Genomic DNA, 23,512 nt, shown 5'->3' on the forward strand with positions numbered 1-23,512 from the left:
GAGTAAAAGCAATTGGGAATTAGCTTCTCTTTCCATTCTAGATGTAATTATTACCTCTGGGGTGAGCAATGGGGTTATTAGATTAAAGAAACACTGCCAGCTTAATTGGCTCTGGAGCGGACAGGAGAGAGACACTATGATGAAGTAATTTTTGTTAGTTGAAAACTTAACCCTGGTATCATTTTATGTGATATTAAAGTAACACAATCAGTTTTGACATACTGGGATTCTCCTGTAGTGTTCCGGTCCATCAGATTTTCCTGATGTTTTTAAGATTTTTTTTTTTTTATTATTATTATTTTTTACCAATAAGCAGCAGCGTAGGAACACTTCTGCTGAAGTGTTCCACTAAGATTTATGCAAAGCATAACAAGATAAGGGCGTGCTTTGGCTTGACACTATGTCTAAGTGTACAAATCTAGCGACACCTAAATGCTTTGGAATGCATGACCTGGTTCTGATAATGCAGTACCCCACGTGCAAATGTCTTGCCCATATGCCTTTTGCTTGCGTAGTTAGATACTAGAAGCAATACTAATTAGATGGGGGTATAAATGTTAAAATACATGCCCCTTCAACCAAGGTCACTCCAAATGGAGTGCAATGAAATCCCTCTCACTTTCCTGCCTGGAACTAATCAACGTTTTGACTCTAATACAATTTGTCTATTGTTTTTAATATCTATCTCCAGATCCCTGTGCTATTGTTTTCTGAGTCCCTTGGGAGACAAATAAATGAAACTATTCTTTTCATCTCGTTAGTCTGCTTACTGGCACCAGAGAGCCCAGAACCCGCTGTGTGGCTGTTGTATGAAAATGCATTATGTCGTTTCCAGACATTATTTTTTTCTAAAGACACGTCGATATTAAGTGGCGAAAATGAAGAGCTACTAGTTGGCTACCAGCTGCATCATGTAGCAAATGAAAAGGCCACACAACACTGACACCAGACACAGCTTTATCTGCTGGGATGTTGCTTCATACCTTCCTGATAGGGAGAGTATATCTAACTTAAAAATCGAGGGACCCACCTGGCTGGCAACCTCCTCCTGATGAAGTAGAGCAGTAGACTGTGGTATGGTGTGATACACCTTCACACCATCTGCTGTAACGGAGTTCACACACTCGGCTCTGAGGTGTCAGGACTCCTGAAGAGACTGGAGCTAGGGGAAAGGAAAAAAATTAAAAGCTTACAGTAAATACACTGTCTTTTTTGTTTTTGTAACTGGCCTGTATCTTCTCAGTGATTGCTTTTGCAGTAGAGGAATAACATAAGTTGATTGTAAGGCCTGGCTCTAGGAGCTGCAGTCATGTGCTTAGTGTCAGATGGGAGGTGGTACAACCTGAACACATGGACTGGCTGGCCTGACTATTTTTTCTCTGGAAAAAAAAAGGAAAAATAGGTCTACAGTAGTATTGCCCTCTGCTGGGGCAATGCCAGCTGCCTTGCAGACCTCTCTAGTACCATACACAGCTCCAAGGAAAAGTGAGGTTGCTTGGTTTGTTTGTTTCACTGGGAGTAAATACTCAACCAGTGGATGAATTTGGGAAAAACCTGACAGTGCCCAGCTAGCACTGCTTTTCCCTGCGTGGGGACCCCATGAATGCAGCGCCTCAAAGCTCCTGAGATGTAGCAAATTAACACGTATGAGCCGGAGCAGCTGCTGATGCTTTTCTTGTGTTTCAGAACTCGAGCAACGTCGAGGGAGGAGAAAAACCTCCAGAGCTTCATGGAGCACCCCAAAGAGAAGTGGGTGGAGAGTGCCTACGAGGTGGACGGGCCCCATTACTACACCGTGCTGGCGCTGCACATCTCACCCCCGGAGAAGTGGAAAGCCATGCGAGTGGAGATCCTCAGGAGGCTCCTGGTCACCTCCCACGCGCGAGTGGTGTCACCAGGGGGAGCCAGCAGGTCAGCCACGACCCCGCCGAGGCTGTCACAGCAGCCCCAGCTGCACACACACGGCAGCTGATGGGGAGCTGAGGAAAGGAGCCTGCGTGTTTTAGGGTGGCAGATATTAGCCCTGCTGAGTAGCTTTGTGCTCAGCGTTGCAGAGGTTTGAGCAGGAGCATTCAATTCTGGATGTTATTTAGAGTGGATCAATCAGTCGATCAGTGGAAACAATGCTTTTCCTAGGAGCGTAGATAAAAGTAGGAAAATAGTAAGATGCTTTTTGCCCCACCTCAGAAACACCATAGTAACTTCTGTTGTGTGCTGTTTCAGAGGTGCTAGCATGCTCTCTGCTTGCCTTACTAAAGAAGCTGTTTCTGTGCTCTTGATCAGTGCACCAGCTTCCTTAAATAGAAAAATAGAAATAGAAATCAAATGCCATTGCTTTTAAAAAAGAAAAAAATCAATAACAGCTGTCAAGCACTTGAAGTACAAGAATAAGTGGCTGTGCCTGCCTGACAAAAGCACATATTTCCAGAGACGGAAGGGGAATTCCAGTTTCTGAAAAGATGATTTTAAATAGCTGTCATAATTAGGAATAAATTCATTATTATTCTAAGTCGCCTTAAAGGGCATTCTTATTCTGATGACATTAATTATGTGTTTGATAAAGTCATTACATTGTAGTAACACACAACACAGCATGCATCAATGCTATTAGAGGCATCAGGAGTGAAAGAGCCCTTAAAGGGGCTCCTCTGCTGATATCTGTGCTAGTTTCTGCTCTTCAGGCTCTGTCTGCTCTGTGTTCGTGTCTCCTTTTTCCACCACCCTGCCTGAGTTCTGGGAAGGGTGTTTAACAGTTACAGGAGATATGATGGTGGAGGTCTGTTTTCTCAGACACAAGGGTGTGCAGCTTTTCTTGTGGCCCATGAAAGAGACTGGTAAAGCAAAGCCCCTGTGTGGGTTTGCTGTGCCTGTTTGGTGTGCTTTTAAAACCCTCAGTAAATTTACTAAAACTTATCTCTAAGTATGTATGTAATAAAAATATATTGCAATGGACATAGCAAGAAACTTCCAGCTAAACCATCCAATCTCTGGAACTTCAGGGGAAAACACTCAGAAATAGTTCTTGGGAATTATGTCAAGGTTTATTCAAGGGCTTTCTTTAATCCCTGCAGACTAAGAGAGCACAAAGCCTTCCACTGATAATACCTCTCAGAAATAGAAATATGGCAGTTCTTATTTCCAGGGTCTGTACTTATTTATTCTTGTGGAAAATCAGGAAGAGGGCGATGGATGGTGAAATGCTCTGCAGATAAGTGCCAATACCTTGAAGTTGTAGGCTAAGGCAAAGAGGAAGCCAACATCAGAGTAATATGTCTGCATACAAAAGATTAAAATTCCACATTAGATGCAGTGTGAGGGTGTTCTCTGGGAGTGAAGGTTAGAGAGGCAGAAGGAGTCACTGCTACCTTTACTGGGGGGAGATGGAGGGAAGTTGCTCTAGGAACCAACAGTGCATCTAAAAGCAGCTGAGGATCAACTCGTGATCCTAAAAAGGGCCTGTAAATCTTACTAATGAAGATGCAGGCAATACTCTACATTCCCTCATACTTATGTGAAGGCAACAAGTACAGCCTGTGCCCTGCCCTGTGGTTAGGTGTTTTATCCAGCTGCTCAGCTGGATTAGTCAGTGTAAGACAGATTTGAGGAGAATCTAGCCAAAAATGTCTTCTGTCTCTGCCTGGTGCTACAGCTATCGCAGTGCATCTGCAAGACCAAAGCGAGAGACACCAGCACCTTCTGTGTTTTAGAAACGCTTTGTATTTAAACCCAAAGATGAAATTGTCGGAATGGATAGGAGTTCTGTGTCTGTTCTTTTTCTGTAAATATGATTTACAAATTCCAAAGAACTGAATCAAGTGACCTGTTACCTGCTCGTTATTACTGAATGAAGAATTCTGGCTAGAAGAACTCTACAGACACTTTTCAGTATAGCTTTCATCTGGAGTTTGGGAGGAAAATATCCTTTTGATTTTTTTTCCCTTTGCTCCTGACTGTGACCTTTCTAAAATATTCATGAGAGAAGCAAGGCTCCTGAAGTGTTAATGTTTAACTTTCTGCTGGCAATTCATGTATAGCTGATGAGCCTGAACCGGCTTACCTTAATGAAAACGCAGCAGCTATTATATGAAGTAGCTGTTCCAGAAGGTAGCTACCAGACTTAACCCACAAGGGCCTTTTAGTTTTCAATTAAAGGAGCAGACTCCAATTAGATCAAAACCATTCACATAAAAAGAAACTCTGTCTTGCAGTATTTGGGAGTCTAGAATTAGCCTCGCTCTAAGTTGCTGTTCTTCCCGTGGAAATTTAGTCACCTTTACTAATTGGTTTTCCTTTAAATAATTAAGCCTAGCTGCCCAAGCAGGCTGCCACCTACCAGGCTGTCTGCTTTCAGGGCAGACACACAAATGTAGCCTTTTAGAACAAGAGCAGCAAAATGTTCATTTCCCAAAAACCACCCCAACTTGTGGCAGATCGCAGTTGGGCCCGTGGTCAGACAATACACTTTTGTCTTGCTGGCTTGCTTCAGTGGCAGCTGAGCTAGTTCTAGATGCATAAAAAAGGGCTTTTTTTTTTCCCAGAGCTTTTAAGTGGTGAGCAGGAAGCGGCATGTGATGGAGGCAGATGTACCTGAGAAACGCATGTAAGAAAATTCCAAACCCATTAGAGTTGCTGGCAGGAGGTTCCGCCTTGCCAGAACCTGTTTGTGATTAATCCTGTAAACTTTGGGAGCTGTTATCCCAGGACAGCTCTGCACCTTTTATAGCATTTCTTCAGCCAGATGCTGAATTTCCAAAAGAAGTCCTTTCATGGTGATAGAATAACCAAGAAGATATTAAGTGGAAATTCCTCTGTTTCTTCAAGGACAAGATACTTCCTTCAGCGTCTTTCAGAAACGCTTTTGTGAATTAGAAGCAAAAAGATGTTCTCTGTCATTGATACAGCCTGTGGCTGAAACATAGATTTAGGTATTTCTTCAGGAATCTGCTGTACTCCGAGCAGAGTACAAATGGGGGCTGTGCATTGTTTTTTCCGACTTTGCTGTTGACTTCCTACGCGGTCTTAGCAGTGCACTTCCCTCTGTGCTTGTTTTCTTCCTGTGAAAGAAGGTTTTATTGGCTAACCTGCTTTGGTTGCACTGGGCACAGCTGGTGAAGCGACTCCCTAGCCCTAGGAATCGTTGCACAGAAATTGCAGGTGCCCGATGTTAGTTTTGTGTCCAAAAGCACACAGCAAAGCTTACTGGAGCCATTCCCCATGTGTATTATTGATAGGCTTTTTGGCCGTTTCAGCTTTCGTGCTATTCATCAAATTGGTTACCAAAGCATAGTAAAGTGATTAACTCAAAGATTGATTTCATTATCTTCCTAGACTGGCAGATAAGACAGTGAAGGAATACGCAACGTACCGCTCTGGCCTTCTCTTCTGGGCCCTAGTAGATCTCATTTACAACATGTTCAAGGTAAGAAAAACCATTAAAGTTCATCTATAGCAGCTTTCTAAGCTGAGCATCTGCATGTATTTGAAATAGAAAGACAAGACTTTGAAGCCTCTTTTTCCAAGATCCTTGTAAACATAAAACTTCGCCTTGTATGAGCAGAAAGGCCGCAAGAGGCTGCCTGTGCTTATTGCACGTTTTGGTGTCTGAAGAATTGAGAGACTTGTCCAGTTTGTAGCACTCCTCCTGTGTTGTGTATTTGCTTTTTTTTTCCTGTTCGTGGTTCACTAAAGCAAAGATATTCAGAGCTGCAGCACAGAAACAGTTGGGTAAGGAAGGAGGTAGGGAAGAAACTTGCAGCTTCCAAAGATGAGTTAAATAATTAGGGTGAGAAAACGCCTGCAACCTTGTTTGTGTTCTGTACAAAAAGATTATAAAGTTACATAACTTTATGTGGCTTGTTTACAAGAAGTAAGGGATTCAAGTCCAAGAGCAACAGCAGAAGGCATCAGGGTTTGCAGTTATTCTTCTGAATAGTTGGGTTTTGGACTGATTTGGTCCCATTTTCCCCTCTCATAGAAGGTGCCTACCAGTAACACAGAGGGAGGCTGGTCCTACTCTCTTGCTGAATTCATACGACACAATGACATGCCAATACACGAAGCTGCAGACAAGGCCCTGAAAACCTTCCAGGAGGAGTTCATGCCAGTTGAAACATTTTCTGAGTTTTTGGATGTGGCTGGTAAGTGTGAGCTTTCCCTTTTATAGGCTCTCTTATGCAACTCGTGACTGCTGCTCGCTTGAGACAGCAGCATTCCTGCCACCGCTGCGGCAGCTTGTTTGTACGAGGCAGGGAGAGGAGGAGACCTCGGCACTCCAGCTATTGCCTAAGCTATTTCAAAAACAGTTGGGAGACACGCTTGAGCATCCCCAGACAGGAAAATTTCTCTCACCTGGTCCTGCGGGTCCTCCTCCTGCTCTGTTAAACATACATGCGTACGTCACAGCTTGAGGTTTGAAGGCTGATAAACAGATGTGACCATGTGCTAGCGGCAGCAGTTCCGTGCAGCCAGAGTTCCTGCCAGGGCGATTTTGGTATCCCCAGGAGTCAGGAGATGTTGAAAATCCACCTGCAGAGAAGCTGCTCGTTATGCCCCTGGCCAGTCTCTCACTGTCCAGCATATGGAGCTGCCAGGCAGCCAGCTGGCAGGATCCCTATAGGTGCCCTGTTGCCCAGGAGCAAGTGCCATATGGATTTAACTCGCACACCTCGGTCCCTTCTGCACATGCATCCAGCAAGGGTTTATCTTTGTCTTGTCCATACTTAAAATAACATTGCAGCTGTCGTTATTAACTTGCACAGCCCTAGCACAAATCCCTAATGTGGGCAGCAGAAACCGCTTTGTGGATCTAATTATTCTGTATTGTCTTCTTTTGTTTAAAGGACTCTTATCAGAAATCAATGATCCCGACAGCTTCCTCAAGGATCTTTTGAACTCCATCCCCTGAGCCACCAGCACAGAGAAGCGTTGGGCAGAGACTACACTAGCTTGCCTTCCATCCCCTTGTGTTCCTCCTTGTGCAGTCCGTTCCTTCCCTGAGGAGTGCTGCAGTTTTTTGGGGGGGTTTTTTGGGGTTTTTTGTTGTTGGGTTTTTTTTTTTTTTATTTTCTACAATTTTTCTTGGAGTGATTTGGAATTTAGATTTGTTTTATCTTGTATTTCAGTGCTTCTATCTGTAAAGCTTTGTGTTTCAAGCTGGTTGAAAGAACTTGTACAGAGAGGAATCCAAACCAGTAAATCTTAATGCTTTAGTGTGCACCTCTTGGAAGTTAAATAAATCGAACAAATGGGTAAGATGGGTTTGACTAGTACTTTAACCATGCAGTAGCCTAAATGCCAAGTTCTTTCTCATCTTTTTTTCAGAGCTCCTTCTCTCAGGGCTCAGAGCTGCTGCTCTTTCCAGCCCATAGCCTGGACAAGAGACACAGGAAACAAAAGGCTGGTAGTGAGCAAGAAGCAGACTGACACTGTCTTTACTGATTGTACATGCAGAGCAGGTTTCCCCCCGTGGGACATGAGCCTTAGAGACTCGTGGACTGCAGGGACAGCATTTCCTTCCACCCTTTCTTCACGGGGGGTGAGGGCAGCTGTCCCAGCCGCAGTCATCTCCCCGGCGCTTCGCCTTGCCCCTCTTCAAGGCATGTTGCATATCACGGGGTCTTCCCTGACTTGACTCTCACCGAGGCTGTATTCAAAGCAAGCACGCATGTTGTTGCCTCCGGTCGTGTAGCACTGATGGCGACGGTACCTCGCAGAGGGATGCTACTCACATTGAATTTATTTTCTCTCTCTGGTAAAACCTTCCGCTTCAGCAAAATGCATGGAAAATAGACGCTGCACACTTCTTGAGCCGGCCACTTGCCCTTTCGCTAGCTTGCGTTTTGGTGTGCATGCCCTGACCTGAAGCCAAGTCCCTGCTCTGAATACAGCCTTGCCGTTTCTCACCCAGTTGTGCATGCTGGTAACTTACCTTTACCACCAGTTCTGCTCTCCTGTAACCCAGCTGACACGTGGTTAAGCTGGAATCTAATAAAGCTTTCCCTGTCTTCCTCGTCTCTGTTTGAACTTGAATTTCCGCAATCCTAACGCAGTCCCATCCCATAAATAATAACTATTTTAGAGGCTGAATAACTCGTCAATCTATTTGATGCCTTTTGTTAGTGTTGAGCACCCATTATGATTTGGCAATTAGCAAGTGATGGAGCAGTGTTTTTCTTCTCGCCTCCGTGGGTGCTTTTGTCATTCCTGGCAGTCGGATTTGGTTCCGGGGAGGAGTCCTGAGTAGCAAAACCACCTCGAGAAGTTGGGGTTGATGTCTTGCAAGGGCCTCGAGGACATGTCAGTGGGCTGCTTTGTCGGTTGGGTAAAGCTGTCTTGGCTTGTGAAGGTACAGGAAGGGGGCTAATGTGTGGAGTTTGTTCTTTAGTACAGTGATACTGCGCTTCACCTGCCTTTTAACCACATAAAAGAGAGAAGCGACATTATTTTAGAAGCCCTGTAAAGTCAAACCTAACAGTCTTCTCTCCAAATAAGCAGCTGTAACATTCCTATGGGTGGATGCACGAGCACCACTTACCAGGGCCGGTGCGCAGTAGCTTGGGCAATGCTAAAACCCCTTTTGGACCTTTCAAATCAGTATGATTCCTGAAAGCAGCAGTGGACAGGAAACAAGAAACCAGGTTTTTAGGACTGTGGTTCTAAAGCTTCTCTCAATACGAAGAGTTCAGGTGCAAGACTGAAACCCCACCGTGTTTTGACGTTGTCATTTGTGTAAGACTGACTGGTTAAGCTCCGGACAAGAACTATTAATGTGGTTGGAAAGCTGGGGAGGAACGCTAGGCTGCCTTGCCTACCTACTTGTCTTCTCACAGAAGAATACATCTTTTCCCCTTTAGCCACAGCCAGGCAGTCCCTCAGCTTTTGCTTCACAGCTGTTGCCTCACTGGCACAGGAGGATGTCACAAACACCTTGCACATACCTTCCTTCAGCTTACCCAACCAGGTAACCTCAGCGTGGCTCTGGTTTTTGCTGATGCAAATCCTGGTCTAGCTCCGTTTATGCTGGCACAGGTCTTCTGCGAAAACAGTCTCTGCTCTTGCAGGAACTGGTAAAGTTACCAGCGAAATAATTCTTTTTCTACCCGTGCAGTTGGAGCAGCAGATCCTTAAGCTTCCTGGGAGCAGAACACGATCGCCGTTTGTTCACCCATGGCACTACAACTGCGAGGAAGTAGGAGCTTGAAGAGAGGTCATAAACTGTCCTTACTGGTATAAGCACAATTGCAATAAACTATTTGGATTATTCTAGACGGTTTTGCAAAGGCCCAGAGATGTATTTTGGAAAACCAAGGCAGTGTATCGAGTGCCTCCCTGCCCAGAGCACAGGAGGGCGGTGATTAATGGGGAAGCCAGATTTGAAAAGAAGGTGGAAACGGCATGACAGTGCTTCTGTAAAGCAGAACAGCTTGGGAGGGACTAAAAACTAACAATAACAACCCCAGAAGACTGAGAGAGGGACAAGAACAAAAGAAAAGTGTTTTGGAAAGTTTCGGCTGACGCAGGCCACACACAGAGGCTCAAACATTCGCAGTTACTGCACAAAGGCGACGCACTCCAGGCTGCAAAATCCCCCGCGGGCTGGCGCTGGGGAAGTCAGCGAAGGTACTCGGGGGAAGCGTGTTACTTAACTTAGAGAGGAGCAAGACTGAGGGAAAATGCCTCAAAACGGGTAAAACAACTCAAATTGATGAACCAAGCCACGAGCTGAACAATAGTCAGAACCCCTCTCCAAAAAAAATTAGTTCACTTGCAAAAGATACTTTTTGGCAGAAAAAAATCCTTTGTGATGCACAAGAGCCAGTGTGAGCTCTGCGATTGCTTTGAACCTGATTTCGTGGGCAAGAACTTCCCCGAAATGGTCTGATGTCCTCGTGATGGCTGTTCGTGCTGGGTCAAACTCCGGTGATTGATTATTAATTAATCTTGGGAACGATACTTCCCAGGGAGAACAAAGCACCCAGCCCTACCCTGGGCCCTGGTTTGGGCTGGGCTCTCACACCTGCTGCAGGTAAAAGGCCCCCGTGAGCCCACATTCATTTATTGCCACTGCCACGTCTCGCTTCTGCCATCCCACCACCCCATGGGGTGGGCGGTACCCGAACAAACCCACGGAAAGATGGGAAGCCCTTGACCTTCCCCCTCTTTCATTCATTTCATGATGGTTTCCTTTCTCCTGCTGCCTGCTCCCTTCCTAATTCCCTTTTTCAAGCCAGGCAAGTGCCCTTCTGGAGGCTTTGCACGGCTGGGTGCTCTCCGCCAGCTGTCCCGCCGGGCTGGGAAGCTCCTCCCTGCCCTGCTGCCGTCGCTTCCCACCAGCTCCATCCAACCCTCTCTCCTGTGTTTTGTCTCTTGCTGCAATTGCCTGGAAGTATTTTCAAACAAGCGATCAGATTATTGCTGCTGAGCATAAACACACCGTGAGCTGCGACGTTTCGATGCCATAAAAGATTCCCTGGATTTCTTCCGCTGTGGGAAAAGTGATTTATCTCCCTGGACGCACGTCTGCAGCTTCTTTTTCGGGCAGGGGAAGGACACACGGATCACGTGTGTTGAGCAAGACCGTGGTGGAGCCTCAATGAGTACGTGGATAATCCCACCTCGGGGTTGCAGTCTCAATGCAGAAGTGCAGAGCGAGAAGCCTCTTCTCCCTCTGCCCACAGTTTTTGGAGAACTTTACTATGTGTGAGCACACACTGTACCAAAGGCTACCTTGGTATTAAACAGCAAAAAAACCCCTTTTCATACAAAGCCATTACCAGTTTCTGCCAAGGCAATGCTGAGGTGTTGCTCAAGGAGCCTACAGCAAAGAAGTGAGACACCAGACGTGCACCACTGACCGCTGAACCACATGAAAACAGCTCCTACGGCCGGGCTTGCGCTGACCCCGGCAGAAAACCTTGCATCATGTGTTTGCTGAAACGGGGTTCGATGTTTTTATTTTACCAAAATGCCTCCTGAGGTGCCCGAACTGCTGGTGCTGGGAAGCACAGAGGCTTTTCTCCATGCCAGGTGGCTAATTCCCAGGAAAAGACTCTCATGTTGCTCATCTGAAGGGCACAGCGTTGGGCTGGACTGTCCTTGCTGCTGCAGCATCGTTAGCTGAATTATCAGTCCCCCCTCGTCTGCTCCTGGCTCTGCAAACCTCATCTTCTCCCATCTTGCTCTCAGCATCACCAGTCGCTGCACGGACACTGCCCCAGCCCCGGCCCTCGCCTGCACGAACCCGCACTGAGTCCCACGTGCTTATTTTGGCCTTTTTCCTCCAAGAAGATGAGGCCAGGCTCCGCCAGTCCGGCCCTTGCTGTCTCCATCGCAGGAATAGCTGCTTCTGCCACGCCACGAGCACAACCTCGCAGCACCCGCTGCTTTGCCATCTGCCTGTGACAATGAAGCGAATCCTCTGCAAAATTCCCTCCCTGCTTCAGCCTTGTCTTTTGGGCCAGCCCTGTTTTTAATTCGGGGCTGAATCCTTACTGATTTATGCCCTATCAAGCTCAAGGACTAAATTGGGCATCCTCCAAGCAGGTAAGTGATATATAAATGAGTACAAAAAGCACCAAGTCCAGCTTTCCAAATTGCCTTTAAATTCACGAGTAAAACCAGGCAAGTTTTTAGCTGCTCTGGAGAACAGCCACCCTGCCAGCACACGGAGCAGCTTTCCCAGCGCATCTCCGGAGACCTCCCATGGTCCCTGCGAGCTTATGCAGAAGCCACCCCTTGAGTCCCATTTCTGCTCCCTGCCCGATTCCAGGTAAGAAAATCAAGATTGGCCTTGACTTGTTTGCTGCACATGGCTGGGGTGCAGCCTGGCCACGTTATCACCCCAAGGAGGGATGATTCACGACTCACGCGTACGGAATCGAGGGCACGGGGAAAAACAAGCCGTGCAGCTTGCAAGGACCGCTGGAAAAGATGCTTGGGCAAATTAAATACAAAATCACTTTAGGGATGTCCCTCCCCCCCGTACATGAAGTTGCTGGGAGAAGCCAGCCACAACCGCCTGAACCTCTGGGAATAGTTACTCCCTTGCTGGTTTCCAAGAGGGGGAAAAAGAATAATGATTAAACCCCCATTTGCAGATTTTTTTGGCAGGATTGATCCCACTCGTTCACATCAACTGCTCAGCTTGGGGAGGAACTGCCAGCTCCATCCCTTTTATCAAACCCTCAGAGATTGGCAGAGATCCTTCTCCCCCTCCCCTCAAAGGGCAGCATCCCAGTAGGAGGAGATGCTTTTTGGTTAAAATTAAAAATAAAATCATACAAACGACATGTCGAGGAGAAGCCCTTGTGCTGCATTTTAACACTGAGACCCCTGGCAGGTTAGGGGCCCCCAGGCATTGCCCCCCCAAAAGGCAGCGTCCCCAGAGACCAGGATGGGGAATGCATCTTTCAGCCCTCTGAGATGTGTAAAGCGGTCTGGCCGCTGCCTCTTGACAGATTTTATTTATTTTCATAGTGCTTATTAAGCTTTTATTAGAGCAGGATAATCCTGTGCTCAGTGTTATTCCCTGCACACAGGCTCTGTTGCTACAGGTCCTAGATTTGAAGCGGGAGTTACAGCCTCTCTCCAAACCTCCTCTCCTGCCCTGCAACAATTTTTCCCTTTGTCCCACCATTGCCACGGACTCAGGGAAGATCAGACACGTTGCCCGTTGCCAAATCTGCGCAGCTGGGTGCCGCAGAGCTCTCTGCCCCTTCCTATACCACCCCGGGAGCATCAGGCACCTCGTGATGGATTTCCCACTCCTAAAAAGCAGGGGCTTCCTTCTGGAAATGTGCCACCACCCCGACACTCCCCTGCCTGACTCACCCTGCTCCCTTCCCTTGTAAAATATAAACCACTTTTAGGTGAATCATAACTGAGCCTGACTGGCAAACTCCAGCCAAACCCGGTGCAACCCTCCAGCGAGTCCTCAGTGACCTGCAAATGTCCAGGGGGGCCCTGGAGCCGCAGGAGAAATGGTTTTGATGTGGAGAGCCCAGGTCTGCTTTTGGGACGGCTGTGATTAACCCCGACCTGCTCTGCAGCAGGAATACATTCATTTTTTTTTTTTGCACTAGTCTTATGTCACTGAGGAAGCAGGATAATGCCCTCCCTACAGCCTCTCTCCACTGGCAAAGGTGTATGATACAGAGAAGGGCATATATTGAGCAGAAATTGCAAAAAATCTGTTGTTTGTGATTTAAGTTCAGCTTTGGAATGTGAAGAGAGACCGGGATTTTTAAAAAAAATAGATAGAAATACCAAGAACATCATGTTTAGTCTTGGCTGGTCTTGCCAGCGATGTTGGGTCCAGCATCTTGTGGGTCTTTCCCCACCGTGGGGAAGCAGCAGGGGCTGGAGGAGGTGGGAGAGGAATAAAGGAGATGCTTTAATTCGGGGAAGGAGGCGGAGGGCAGGGCAGCCAGGGACACCCACTGATTAATGGGCTGTCAGCCTCGAATCATTTAGTTGTAGAGATCTTTACCATAACGATGATAACCCCAATAATTAGCGTTAATAATAATCCCTCTTAGCGCTTGTTCTTTCCCAAGCGTTGCAGCAACAGAACCTCGGTAACCCTCGGTGTGTGGCCCGGGGGTAAGTACGTGCTGTGCTCACCCCGAGATGGGGAAATGGGGGTGGGAAAGGGCTGGGGATGCTCCTGCAAAGGCTGAAGCCCTCTGGGACTTGGACACAAATCACAGCCCTGGAGAGCAATGAAAGCCCAAACCAGCGCCCCAGGGCAGAACATGTGTCCGGCTGATAAAATCTCATTTTCAGCCCCTAATGGGTGTTTTCAATGAGGTGATGTACTGGTGTCTCTGGTTATCTGTTGTGCTGGTGTCACTGGTTATCTGTTGTGCCGCGCTGGTTCTTGCCACACCGAGCGGCTGAGCATCTGCGTGTCGGGACACCCCGCGAGCCGTTCTTAGGGTGTTTAATCCCTACAGCTTCTCCCAGGCCGTTTTTTTAAATCTTACTTAATGAACAAATATGAGTGCGTTCTAAACCCAGGACCATCCTTTAATTATTCCTAATATTTGATGACAACAAACTAATTCCCAAATGATGACATCAGACATTAAAGGCATGTCTCCTGAGTGCTAGTTCATTAATATTTCTCTTCCCTCGGTCCGTATTTTGCCTGCCATAAGCAGTTTTGATATAACGAGCTCGGTGACAGCATCAGCTGGCACAGTGGAAAGGTATTTACCAGCCATAGGCCACCAGGCTGCATTACGGGCTGGGAACCACTGAAAGCTGGGCGTCTAGCTGTCAAGGTGCTCCACCCCAGGACCTCTCCCTCAGAAACACCCCAGGACATTGGGAAATCCACAGGGGAGCTGCTCTGAAAGCTTCGGCTCATTGACTCACTCCGCTGACACCGAGTTTTCTTGCGGCCGCCACGAGCATCCCTCCGGGTTCGGGATGGGAGGTGGGAGGGCTGGAGTGGTCCAGGGCTCCCATCACTTGGAAGCTTCCCTTCACCCTGTGCTGTGCAAAACATGTCAGGCTAAAAACCCCACGGTACAAGGAATGAAAATACTCAGCTAATGGCTTCTGGAGGAGAGATTTAGATAGGGAGCTAAAAATACATCCCAATAACCAGCTTCTGTGCTCTGAGCTTTGGATGCTGCTCAACGCATCGCCGAGCCCAGCGCGGGTTACGAAGTGTGGGGAAACGGCGCAAAAGAAATCGTGTCATATCATAGCTTCTCCCAAAAGACAAAAATTCTTTGAAAGTTGTTCCACATTTAAATTAATCAGGCCAGGGTCTACCTGCTACCTGCAGAATGAAAAGCTTCGCACCGACGGGATTGAAACCATGCGCTTGGGCACGGGCAAATTAACGATGCGGCATCCTGCAATTATCCCCCACGAAGTGCCAAAGCAATCACTGTGTCCTAAAACACACCTGCGGCAGCCTGTTCGGGCTTATCGATGCATATTTGCTGCTATACTCCATACAGATGCAAATATTTGGTTACTAAGGAAGCAGGGAATATTGCCACAGTCTCCAAGGAAATACTACGGCATGTCCCAACCACTCCAAGTTAGTGGAAGCTTCACGGTCGCTCTCAGCATCTTTATCTCTTGCTGCATCCCTGTCTCCTGAGTTCACCCACCTTTTTGGGTTGAACCTGGTGCAGAAGCTTTTGTTTCCATAATATTTACACGATCTCCATAGAGAAGATCATCCCCAGCCCAGGTGAGAAGTCAGCCTGGGTCCAGCCTTTGCATCCCCAATTCTCTGCTGATGGGCTGAGGACAAATGCAGCTCTTTGGCCGTATGTGAGCAGCATCCCTCTTTGTGGCTGAACTCTTTTGTGGTATTGATGCACACAAAACCCCCAAATGTGGCAAAATGAGATTTTTACCTCAAAAAAAGCGACTGGAGCAAAGGAATAGACCTGTAACGGGAGAGGGTGCTGGATTTAAGCCACAGGTCCTATTTCATATGAGGTGACAGAACTGGTAGAAAATGTATGGGGTAAAAACCCACTGTTTGAGGAAGAGAGACCTCCTTTAAAGGCAGTAAGGAACCTGCAGGGAGAAAAAATTGCTGGTTTTGTAACTGCTGATGTAACTCAACAGCAGCCAACCTGCCAAATATTTTCTGTTTCCGCAGCGTGACGTGATGACCGATGCAGTTCCCGACGTGATTCAAAGGCTTCCCTTCTGCAGCTGGAAACGATAACCCCGGTGACTAACCCAGCCCTTTCTCCACCGAGCAACACCTCGGCGATGTGCGAAGAGGCACCGTCTTCATGTCTTCATGCAACGGCCGGGCACGTTAGGTGGGGTCTGAGTCAGCGGAGGAGTCATGGGGCAGCCAGCGCTGCCTTGCCCATCTTCCCACGTGCCTCTTGCAGGGCACGGACAGGCAGGGGTGGTTTCTGCTCCGATTTCTCAAGAATCAGCCCTGATGCTGGTGCAACCACAGGAGCATGTGGGGGAAAGGGGCTGGATGGAGTCACAAAATGCTTTGCTGGCCAAAAATGCAGCCAGGACGCGGCGAGTCTCACTGCAGCAATTCATCAGCTGCTAACGCCATCACCCTGCCGATGCTCATGCACCATCACACGGCTCTGGGTAAAAATCCAACCATTTTGGGGGAGGCACTGTTAAAAATTCCACTTCTTTCAGCAGCCTGGTTTGCCCAAATACCCCTATTCAGGCAGGCAGCAAAGTGCAGTGTAAGGGTAAGAGCCCCAGGTGAGCGATACTAATCCCAGTTTAACCACTGGAGCTTGCTGGTTGTTAAATGGCAGCCTCAGAAAGAAGCTACCTCTCGTTACTGCAGAGTCCAGGGTGAATAAATCACCCTTTTCCACCTCTGAGGTCAGTGGAGAACAGGCTCAGGTGGTCACCACAGCCCAAGGGAATAGGAAGGGGATGAGGGAGGGATGCTGAGATAACTGGGGGCTTTGGCAGAGATGCTGCTTCACCCTGATGCTGGGAAGTCGGAGCCAAGAAGGGGTCCTGCTCAGATTATCAAGTTGGGTGTTTTCTGGGGCTGGGCAGGGACATTTTATGGAGGTTAAACCAAAGGATTTTAGCTTGTTTGTTTTAGAGGGGAATTTATTCAAACACACAAGCTGTAGCTCAGCGGCGATGCACGTCAGCCTGGGGGAGCATCGCCTATTCGCTGTAACTCAGCACAGTATGTTTTTGCTGGCAAAGCTGCTGCGTTTGGTTTGGTTTGGCTGAAAAATGGTTACTTGGAAGGAAGACAGACCCAAGGAAACAAGAACTTTCCATGAGCGTCAGACTAACAAAGCCTCAATGTATATAACCAAACCCAGGAAAATAAATATAAAGAAAAAACCTGAGCAGGTGTAGAGAGCAGTCCTGAAACAGTCGCTGAGGTTTGTGAGTGAAGGGTGCTAACAGAGCGAAGGTAAAAATGGGTATAAAAATCAAATTTGAGGGTCCAGATTCCTCAGCCCCCACTCCAGGCCGCGTTTGGGTGAAGCAACTGAGAGCAAAAATAAATGCAATGCGTTATTATTAGCATCGCTAGGGGTGGTCACCGGTCTTTAATTGCTGGATAGTTTCTGCGTTCAGAAATAGCATCACTTCCCATCTCTTTTCCTCCCTGTCCAAATAGGAAAGGGCTTATCAGTGCTTCATTATTTATACCCGCAATTGGCAGGCAGCGGAAAGCTTTCCACGGCAGGAATCGGAGGAATCCCTCCAGGAATGTCCCAGCGCCGCGGGGTATCCCATGGGCCGGCCCACGGCGGCTCGGTGGCAGCCGGTCAGCCCCACGGTTGCACGAGTGCTGGTGGAAGAGGGATCCCCATTTCTCCCAGCCTAAACCTAATTCATTGTTGCGATTCATTCAGGATGATTCACTTTCAGAAGATGGGGATGAAACCGAAGCCCGGCGGCAGAGCGGAGTGTCGGTGGTGACCATAGGCAGCCTGGGGATGAGCCGAAGCCCGTTAGGAAAACAACTCATTGATTTAACGACCTTTGGATGGGGCCCTGGTGGATCCGTGCTCACGGCCGTGGCGATGGGTGCTGCCACCGTCTCACCGGGCAGGTACAAAAGCATTAATTAACTGGCTGGTTTATCATTCCCTCTGATGTTTTCCTGCTTCCTTAAGAGAAAAAAATAAAATACCTCTTGTTGTCCAACAGGATTTTCCCAGCTGTTGACCAAGCGGTTTTTTGCTGGGTTCTGAAATCACCCGGCTCTTTCCAGCATCACCATCTGCCAGCGAGGATGTCGTGTGCCTAAAAAATGGCAAATTACCCCGATCCGGGAGAAACCTGCTCTTGGATTGAGGGGAGACCTCATGGCCCTCTACAACTACCTGAAAGGAGGGTGCAGAGAGGGGGGATGAGTCTCTTGAACCAAGTAATGAGCGATAGGACAAGAGGGAATGGCCTCAAGCTGCGCCAGGGCAGGGTCAGACTGGCTCTTAGGAAGGATTTCTTTGCAGAAGGGGTTGTTGGGCGTTGGAATGGGCTGCCCAGGGCAGGGGGGGAGTCCCCATCCCTGGAGGGGTTGAAGAGTCGGGTTGACCCAGCGCTGAGGGATCTGGTGGAGTTGGGAACGGTCAGGGTGAGGTTCATGGTTGGACTGGAGGAGCTTCAAGGTCTTTTCCAACCGAGACGATTCTGTGATTCTGTGGTTGGCTTCTGCCCCTAATAATCACCTTATTATTGGCAGTTTTAGTCCGTTCTTGCATTTTGTAAGTATTACTGCAAACCTGCAGGGGGGTACACGCTATGGACACATTTCCCATTGAGCTGCGATTTTTTTCTTTAAATACGTCTGTTTGATGCATGGACGGTACCCAACATCAGCAGCTGCAGCCATGCCCTAATGATCAAGGTATTAAAGGTGTTTTCCAGCAACCTCAGCAACGAACACAGGTTAGTCTCTACATAAACTGAGGCTAAAGCGTTTTTGTGCTCGGTGAAGGATAATCTTTTCAGGTGTTTCTTTGAGTCACCCTTTTAATAAAGCACCTCCACCCAGTACATTTTTTTTTTCCCAGTTATGTGCTGGGAAAACACAGTTTGTAACACATTAACAGAGCCCTTTGAAGCGCTGAGCACGGCTGGCAGGTGCTGATGGAGTTGCTGCTGCCCGTGTCGTTTGACATAAGTATTGCCCGTGTAGTTTAATATAAATATTACCTGGTAAAGCACCGTGTTTTTATTTCAAAAACTATTTGAGCGAATAGTGTTACTACAGCTTTACACCAGTGTGGCTGGTACTTTGGTTGCTCACAAAGCATCATTCCAATCCGTGGCAGTGCAACAGAGTAATCACATAATTCAATTAAACAATATCCTTTGATTGCCGAGTGGCTCAGAGGTCCAGGAGCAGCAGTTGGGAAACGCTTATTTAATAACTTAATTGTTATAATATTGATGTTGTTTAGCACTTAGGCAGGAATCTGCATTCGGATAACAAAATTCACCCCTTATAATTTAATCTTAGCGATGAGGTGATCTCCCCGAGAGCCAAAAGCAGCGCTGCAAAGGGGGCGAGCAGCGTTTCGCAGGGTGGGGCGGCGCTTCCTCATTTATTTTACGTTAGACTCTTAATGTGGGGGCACACAGAGGGAGCTGGAGCGCTGTGGCACGCGGTCACCCCCCAAAATCACACAAACACACACACAAACACACACACAACAACCACCACCACCCCCCCCCCCCCCCCCGCCCCCGTGAGGCCTCGCTGGGGACACGTGGAGGCCGCGCACATGCGGCGGAGGGGGCGTGGTTTGCGGGAAGGGGCGGGGCTACGGGAAGAGGCGTGGCTATGGGGAAGGCGCGGTCTGCGTGAGGGGCGTGGCCTGGCGGCGGGGGGCGTGTCTCGGCGGCCGCGCTGCCCACGGCCGCTGGCGCCGGGGGCGCGGTGAGGCGGAGCCGGGCCCGCCCCGCCCCGGCGGCCGCTCAGTGCCCGGGCAGCGGCGGCAGCCGCAGGAGCGTGAGGAGGCGGCGGCGGTCCCGGTGCCGGTTCTCATTCCCCCCCTTCCCCCTTCCCCTCCTCTCTCCTCGGCGCCCGCCCCGGCGGCCCTCAGCGGCCCGCGCGCTCCCGCCGCGGTCACTCCGCCTCAGCCGCGGCGACCGTTAAACCGCCGCTTCCGGCCGCCCCCCGCCCTCTCCCCTCACCGTCCCTCCGGGGCTGAGGCGGCCGCCGGGCGATGAACTCGCTGCTCTTCGGGGAGATGGCCCGCGCCTTCGCCCCCGGCGCGGCGGCCGCCTCCTGCCCGCTGGGGCCCGGCGGTGGCGGCGGCCCCGGCAGCCCCGCGGCGGCGGCTGCGGCTGGGGGGGGCCCGCCGGTAACGGCGGCGCTTCGTAACGACCTGGGCTCCAACATCCACCTGCTGAAGGGGCTGAACGTGCGGTTCCGCTGCTTCCTGGCCAAGGTCCACGAGCTGGAGCGGCGCAACCGGCTGCTGGAGAAGCAGCTGGCGGCCCAGCAGAGCGAGCGCGACCGCCGCCTGCGCTACAAAACCTTCTCCCGTGACCAGGCCGTGCAGACCGACTGCGGGACCCCCCCGCTGCTGCTGCCGCCGGGCCCCGGCCACGGGCCGGCCGCCGCTCCCCTCGCCTCGCCGCCCCACTACAGCCGCTTGCCCGGTACCATCTGGAGCTACACCCAGGTGCGACGGACCGGGGGCGGCGGGTTGGAGACGGTGCAGGGGCCCGGGGTCTCCTGGATCCATCCGGACGGCGTCGGGGTCCAGATCGACACCATCACCCCCGAGATCCGCGCCCTCTACAACGTGCTGGCCAAAGTCAAGCGGGAGCGGGATGAGTATAAGAGAAAGTGAGCGGCTGCGGTGGGGGGGGGCCGGGAGCCTGCGGGAGGAGGCGGGCGGGGGATGCGGGCCGCCCGCTCCTGCAGTGCGGGGAAACGGGCGAGTCCCTCCTCGGGGCCGAGGAAGCATCTGGGGGGATCCTTGGGGACGTGGGGACTGGTCTCTCCCCGCCCCAGGGCTCCCTCCCCCCGGGAGGATGCTCCCGGGATGCTCCCGTGGGTTTAGGAGAGGCTGTGCCTCGGGGTGGGGGGGTTGCACCTCAGCTCGGCGTGCAGAAAATTGTGGGGACCTTCCCTGGGAGGCTGGAGAGCCTTGATCTTAAAAGGAGCTTGATTTTAAAAAAATAATTTAAAAAAAAAAATCCTTTTTGGAGAAAGAAAATAATCTGTTATTAATATTGCATTGCATAGTTACTCCTAAATTTAGCTTGCCTTCATTTTCTGAACTAATCACTCCAGTAGTCGATTCCGTGTGCCAGCTCTCTGAAATTAGCTCAGTGCTGCAATATTTGGGTTGCAAATACTGCAGGGGAAGGTTTGTACTCCAAGATGTTTCTCTGAATTAGTCAAAACAAAAATCCCTAACGATAACCTCTGTAAACCCTGGTAATCTGGATGTTTCTCTTAGCCCCTTGGGAAGCCCTGGGTTTTTAAATGGTGTTTTTCTCGCCCTGGTGATGGATAGAGATCCCTTCGGTTTGCTGTATTTGCCTGCCCAACGTAGCTGTGACAGAGATGGAGGCCAGAGGAGAAAAAAAAAAAAAGGTAGTTGGGATTCTGCAGGGAGATTCCTGCATTGTCTGAGGAGCTGCTTGTCCTTTGGGGCTGGCGTGGGCACTCCCGTTTGGAGGTTTGTCATCTTTAGGCTTAAAATGCGTTTCCTCCTTTCCCAGCCTTGTTTGTTTTTTTTTTTTTCTGCAGAACAAATTTAATCCTTTCTTTTTTTTTTTTTTTTTTTTTTTTGGAGGCAGACAGCATTTCCCGGCTCTGTGGCCTGTGAAGCGTAGCTGAATTTCTTCTGTCCAGGGTAACAGGACTGCAGTGTGCTCTTTGCATACCTCCAGTCATCAGCTTTTATAACAGACCTCTTGTGAATTAGCTCGGTTTAGAGAGATTTTCTAGGCGGGCATATCAATTTGAGTAGTAATTTCTGGCCTATTTGTTAACTAAAGTACTGCCTGCTTTCAGTGCATCTTCCTAACGCTCGCGTGCTTGATCGCTCTGTGCTTTATGGCTGGAGCACCTACTGAATCTGGGTGGAAAAAGATGTTGGCCTCGTTTTTTCAGTCTAGAATTAGTAGATGCCATCATGGCACGGGATTGTTTTTGTTTTTATGGTTGGTACCAAGGAGATGGGAGTAGTGGTGCTTCAGAGGAAGTTGCACTTGGTTAGGGAAGATGTGTGGTGGGTGTGGGTTATGTCACCAAAAGTTGGGGATACTTCTTCTTTTTAATGGATATGTGATTTATTTTTTCCTCTTAGGGAAGAGGAGACTTCTGGGCCATTTAGGTTCAGTCTTTCTACTGATACACAGTTGATCCTGTCTATTCTGCTTTCACTCACGTGTGTACAGCAAATTGTCACCCCAGAGTCTGTGTTCAGGTGTGACTGCTTGCACACTCGTGGGGATTGCATAAACCAAAAAAATTCAGTGAAACGAAGGGGACCTCTTTGTAGGCAATTACAAATCTTGTTCTCACTACCCTTCCTGCTCTTGAAACAAGTTTTTCTCCTGACACTTGAAAATAAAATTTGATTAATGCGTATCAATATGTATCACACTAGTATTGTATCTGCAGTGTGTCTTTTATGGTGTGTTCGTTACTATGTAATTGGAATGATTATTCCACTGTTCTGTGACCTTCAGTCATCAGATGGACATCACACATTGAGCTTTTGGGGTAGATTGGCTTTTTCATTTGTGGCCTTGAGCACCCTCTTGCATGCTTACGGAGTAATACTGTGCTGCTTTAAATTTAATTCTTGCAGTCAGAGTAGGTCGGTCGATTCGATTTCATTATCATGAGCTAGTGGGGTGTTGCAGTGTTTGTCAGCAATCCTGTAAAGATTGGTACCAATGTGTTCTTGTTTGGTTTTGCAGGGCAGGTGTTCTCTGTCATGACATGTTTGTGTGTACATACGTGTGTGTAAATACGCACGTTGGGTTTATCTCATCTTGCTGTGAACCTTTTGATGATCGAGTTTTATTTAGGGAAATGAGCTCCAAGTGGAAAATCAGCCTTGTGCCCATCTCCTGGCGGTGCTGGTAGGGCCTGCAGAAAGTTAGGCGCACGCACAAGTTTCTAACACAGGCTTGTGGTCTTGCAAAGCTGCGCCTGTTCGCAAACAGGCGGATGGGCAGCCCCTTCCCCTCGCAGGCAGGTGGTCCTTCGGCGTGGCACCGCTCCAGCTTGCAGAGAGCTTTGGGCTGGAAACACCCTGTGTGCAAGGTGGACCAGAATGGTTTTTATAGTCTGTTGTTGTTGTTTCACACCGAGAAAATAACCGTTTTTGCTGAACTCGAGAACCAGCAGAGCATGGCAGCCTTTTTTGAAGCAGTCAGGCCTTGAAACCTGACTGATAATCCACCAACTCGATCTGCAAGACTGCTTAAAGCAGATAGCAATGCTTTACATTTATTTCCTAAAACAATGGAGGCTTTTTTCCTTTCCAGGATGACTGCTTGGTTAAGGAGGTCACAGCTAGCAAACGTTTCTTGTTTGGAATATTTGGCTACCAGGAGAATGCCAGGCAGGTGATTACATTGCTAAGTCAGTGAATACTGCTGAAGTGAATACTCAGCTTCAAAGAAATATAGCTCATATGGGATGTGTTTGTTGTTGAAGACACAAACTCATTGATGCCGTACTTGTGAATTGAAAAATGCAATGGTGGAATTCAGAGGTGAAATAATCCCTTTTGTTTCCTTTATTTTGAAGGTACCTTTCCTGCTACTCAAAAATAATAGTGGAAGACCATCTAAGATGCTCTTTCCAATGAAATTCTGCCTGTGTAGTTTTGGGGATTACCAATGGCTTCATTTTAGGAAAATATGTTCAACTCCTTTGTTCCATTCCCAAAAATAATTTTTCTTGAACATCCTAACACAAGAAACTGGAGTTCTGAGGTCTAGAAAATATTAGAGTCCACAGTCAGTAGAGCTCCTAGATCATATTTTACCCAGGCTTTTGTTTGTATCTGAAGTACAAATGAGAAAA

General features: G+C 48.7%; 3 protein-coding genes across 8 annotated transcripts in view; all 3 read left to right on the top strand.

The window, feature by feature from the left end:
• The window catches only part of UBR4 (ubiquitin protein ligase E3 component n-recognin 4), a 78,134-nt gene extending 70,883 nt beyond the window's left edge, over window positions 1-7,251 (top strand). For all 5 annotated transcript variants that reach the window (XM_074847930.1, XM_074847931.1, XM_074847932.1 and 2 more), the window contains 4 exons: window positions 1,687-1,911; window positions 5,329-5,419; window positions 5,975-6,137; window positions 6,840-7,251. In XM_074847930.1, the coding sequence (XP_074704031.1) occupies window positions 1,687-1,911; window positions 5,329-5,419; window positions 5,975-6,137; window positions 6,840-6,904 (544 nt within the window). In that variant the 3' untranslated portion in view covers window positions 6,905-7,251. The remainder of the gene's footprint in view (window positions 1-1,686; window positions 1,912-5,328; window positions 5,420-5,974; window positions 6,138-6,839) is intronic.
• Window positions 7,252-8,097: 846 nt separating this feature from the next.
• On the top strand, window positions 8,098-18,594 carry LOC141933349 (uncharacterized). Its single transcript, XM_074847937.1, has 4 exons — window positions 8,098-11,541; window positions 15,632-16,095; window positions 17,352-17,551; window positions 17,650-18,594. Exons 2-4 carry the CDS (start codon window positions 15,748-15,750, stop codon window positions 17,747-17,749), a joined length of 648 nt encoding a protein of 215 aa, XP_074704038.1. The 5' UTR covers window positions 8,098-11,541; window positions 15,632-15,747; the 3' UTR covers window positions 17,750-18,594.
• A 731-nt stretch (window positions 18,595-19,325) lies between these two features.
• IFFO2 (intermediate filament family orphan 2) overlaps window positions 19,326-23,512 on the top strand; it is a 39,339-nt gene continuing 35,152 nt past the window's right edge. For both annotated transcript variants that reach the window (XM_074848326.1, XM_074848327.1), the window contains exon 1: window positions 19,326-20,302. In XM_074848326.1, coding sequence (XP_074704427.1) covers window positions 19,674-20,302 — 629 coding nt within the window. In that variant the 5' untranslated portion in view covers window positions 19,326-19,673. The remainder of the gene's footprint in view (window positions 20,303-23,512) is intronic.

The sequence above is a fragment of the Strix aluco genome, chromosome 22 (assembly GCF_031877795.1).
Source record: "Strix aluco isolate bStrAlu1 chromosome 22, bStrAlu1.hap1, whole genome shotgun sequence".
In the NCBI taxonomy this organism is placed as follows: domain Eukaryota; kingdom Metazoa; phylum Chordata; class Aves; order Strigiformes; family Strigidae; genus Strix; species Strix aluco.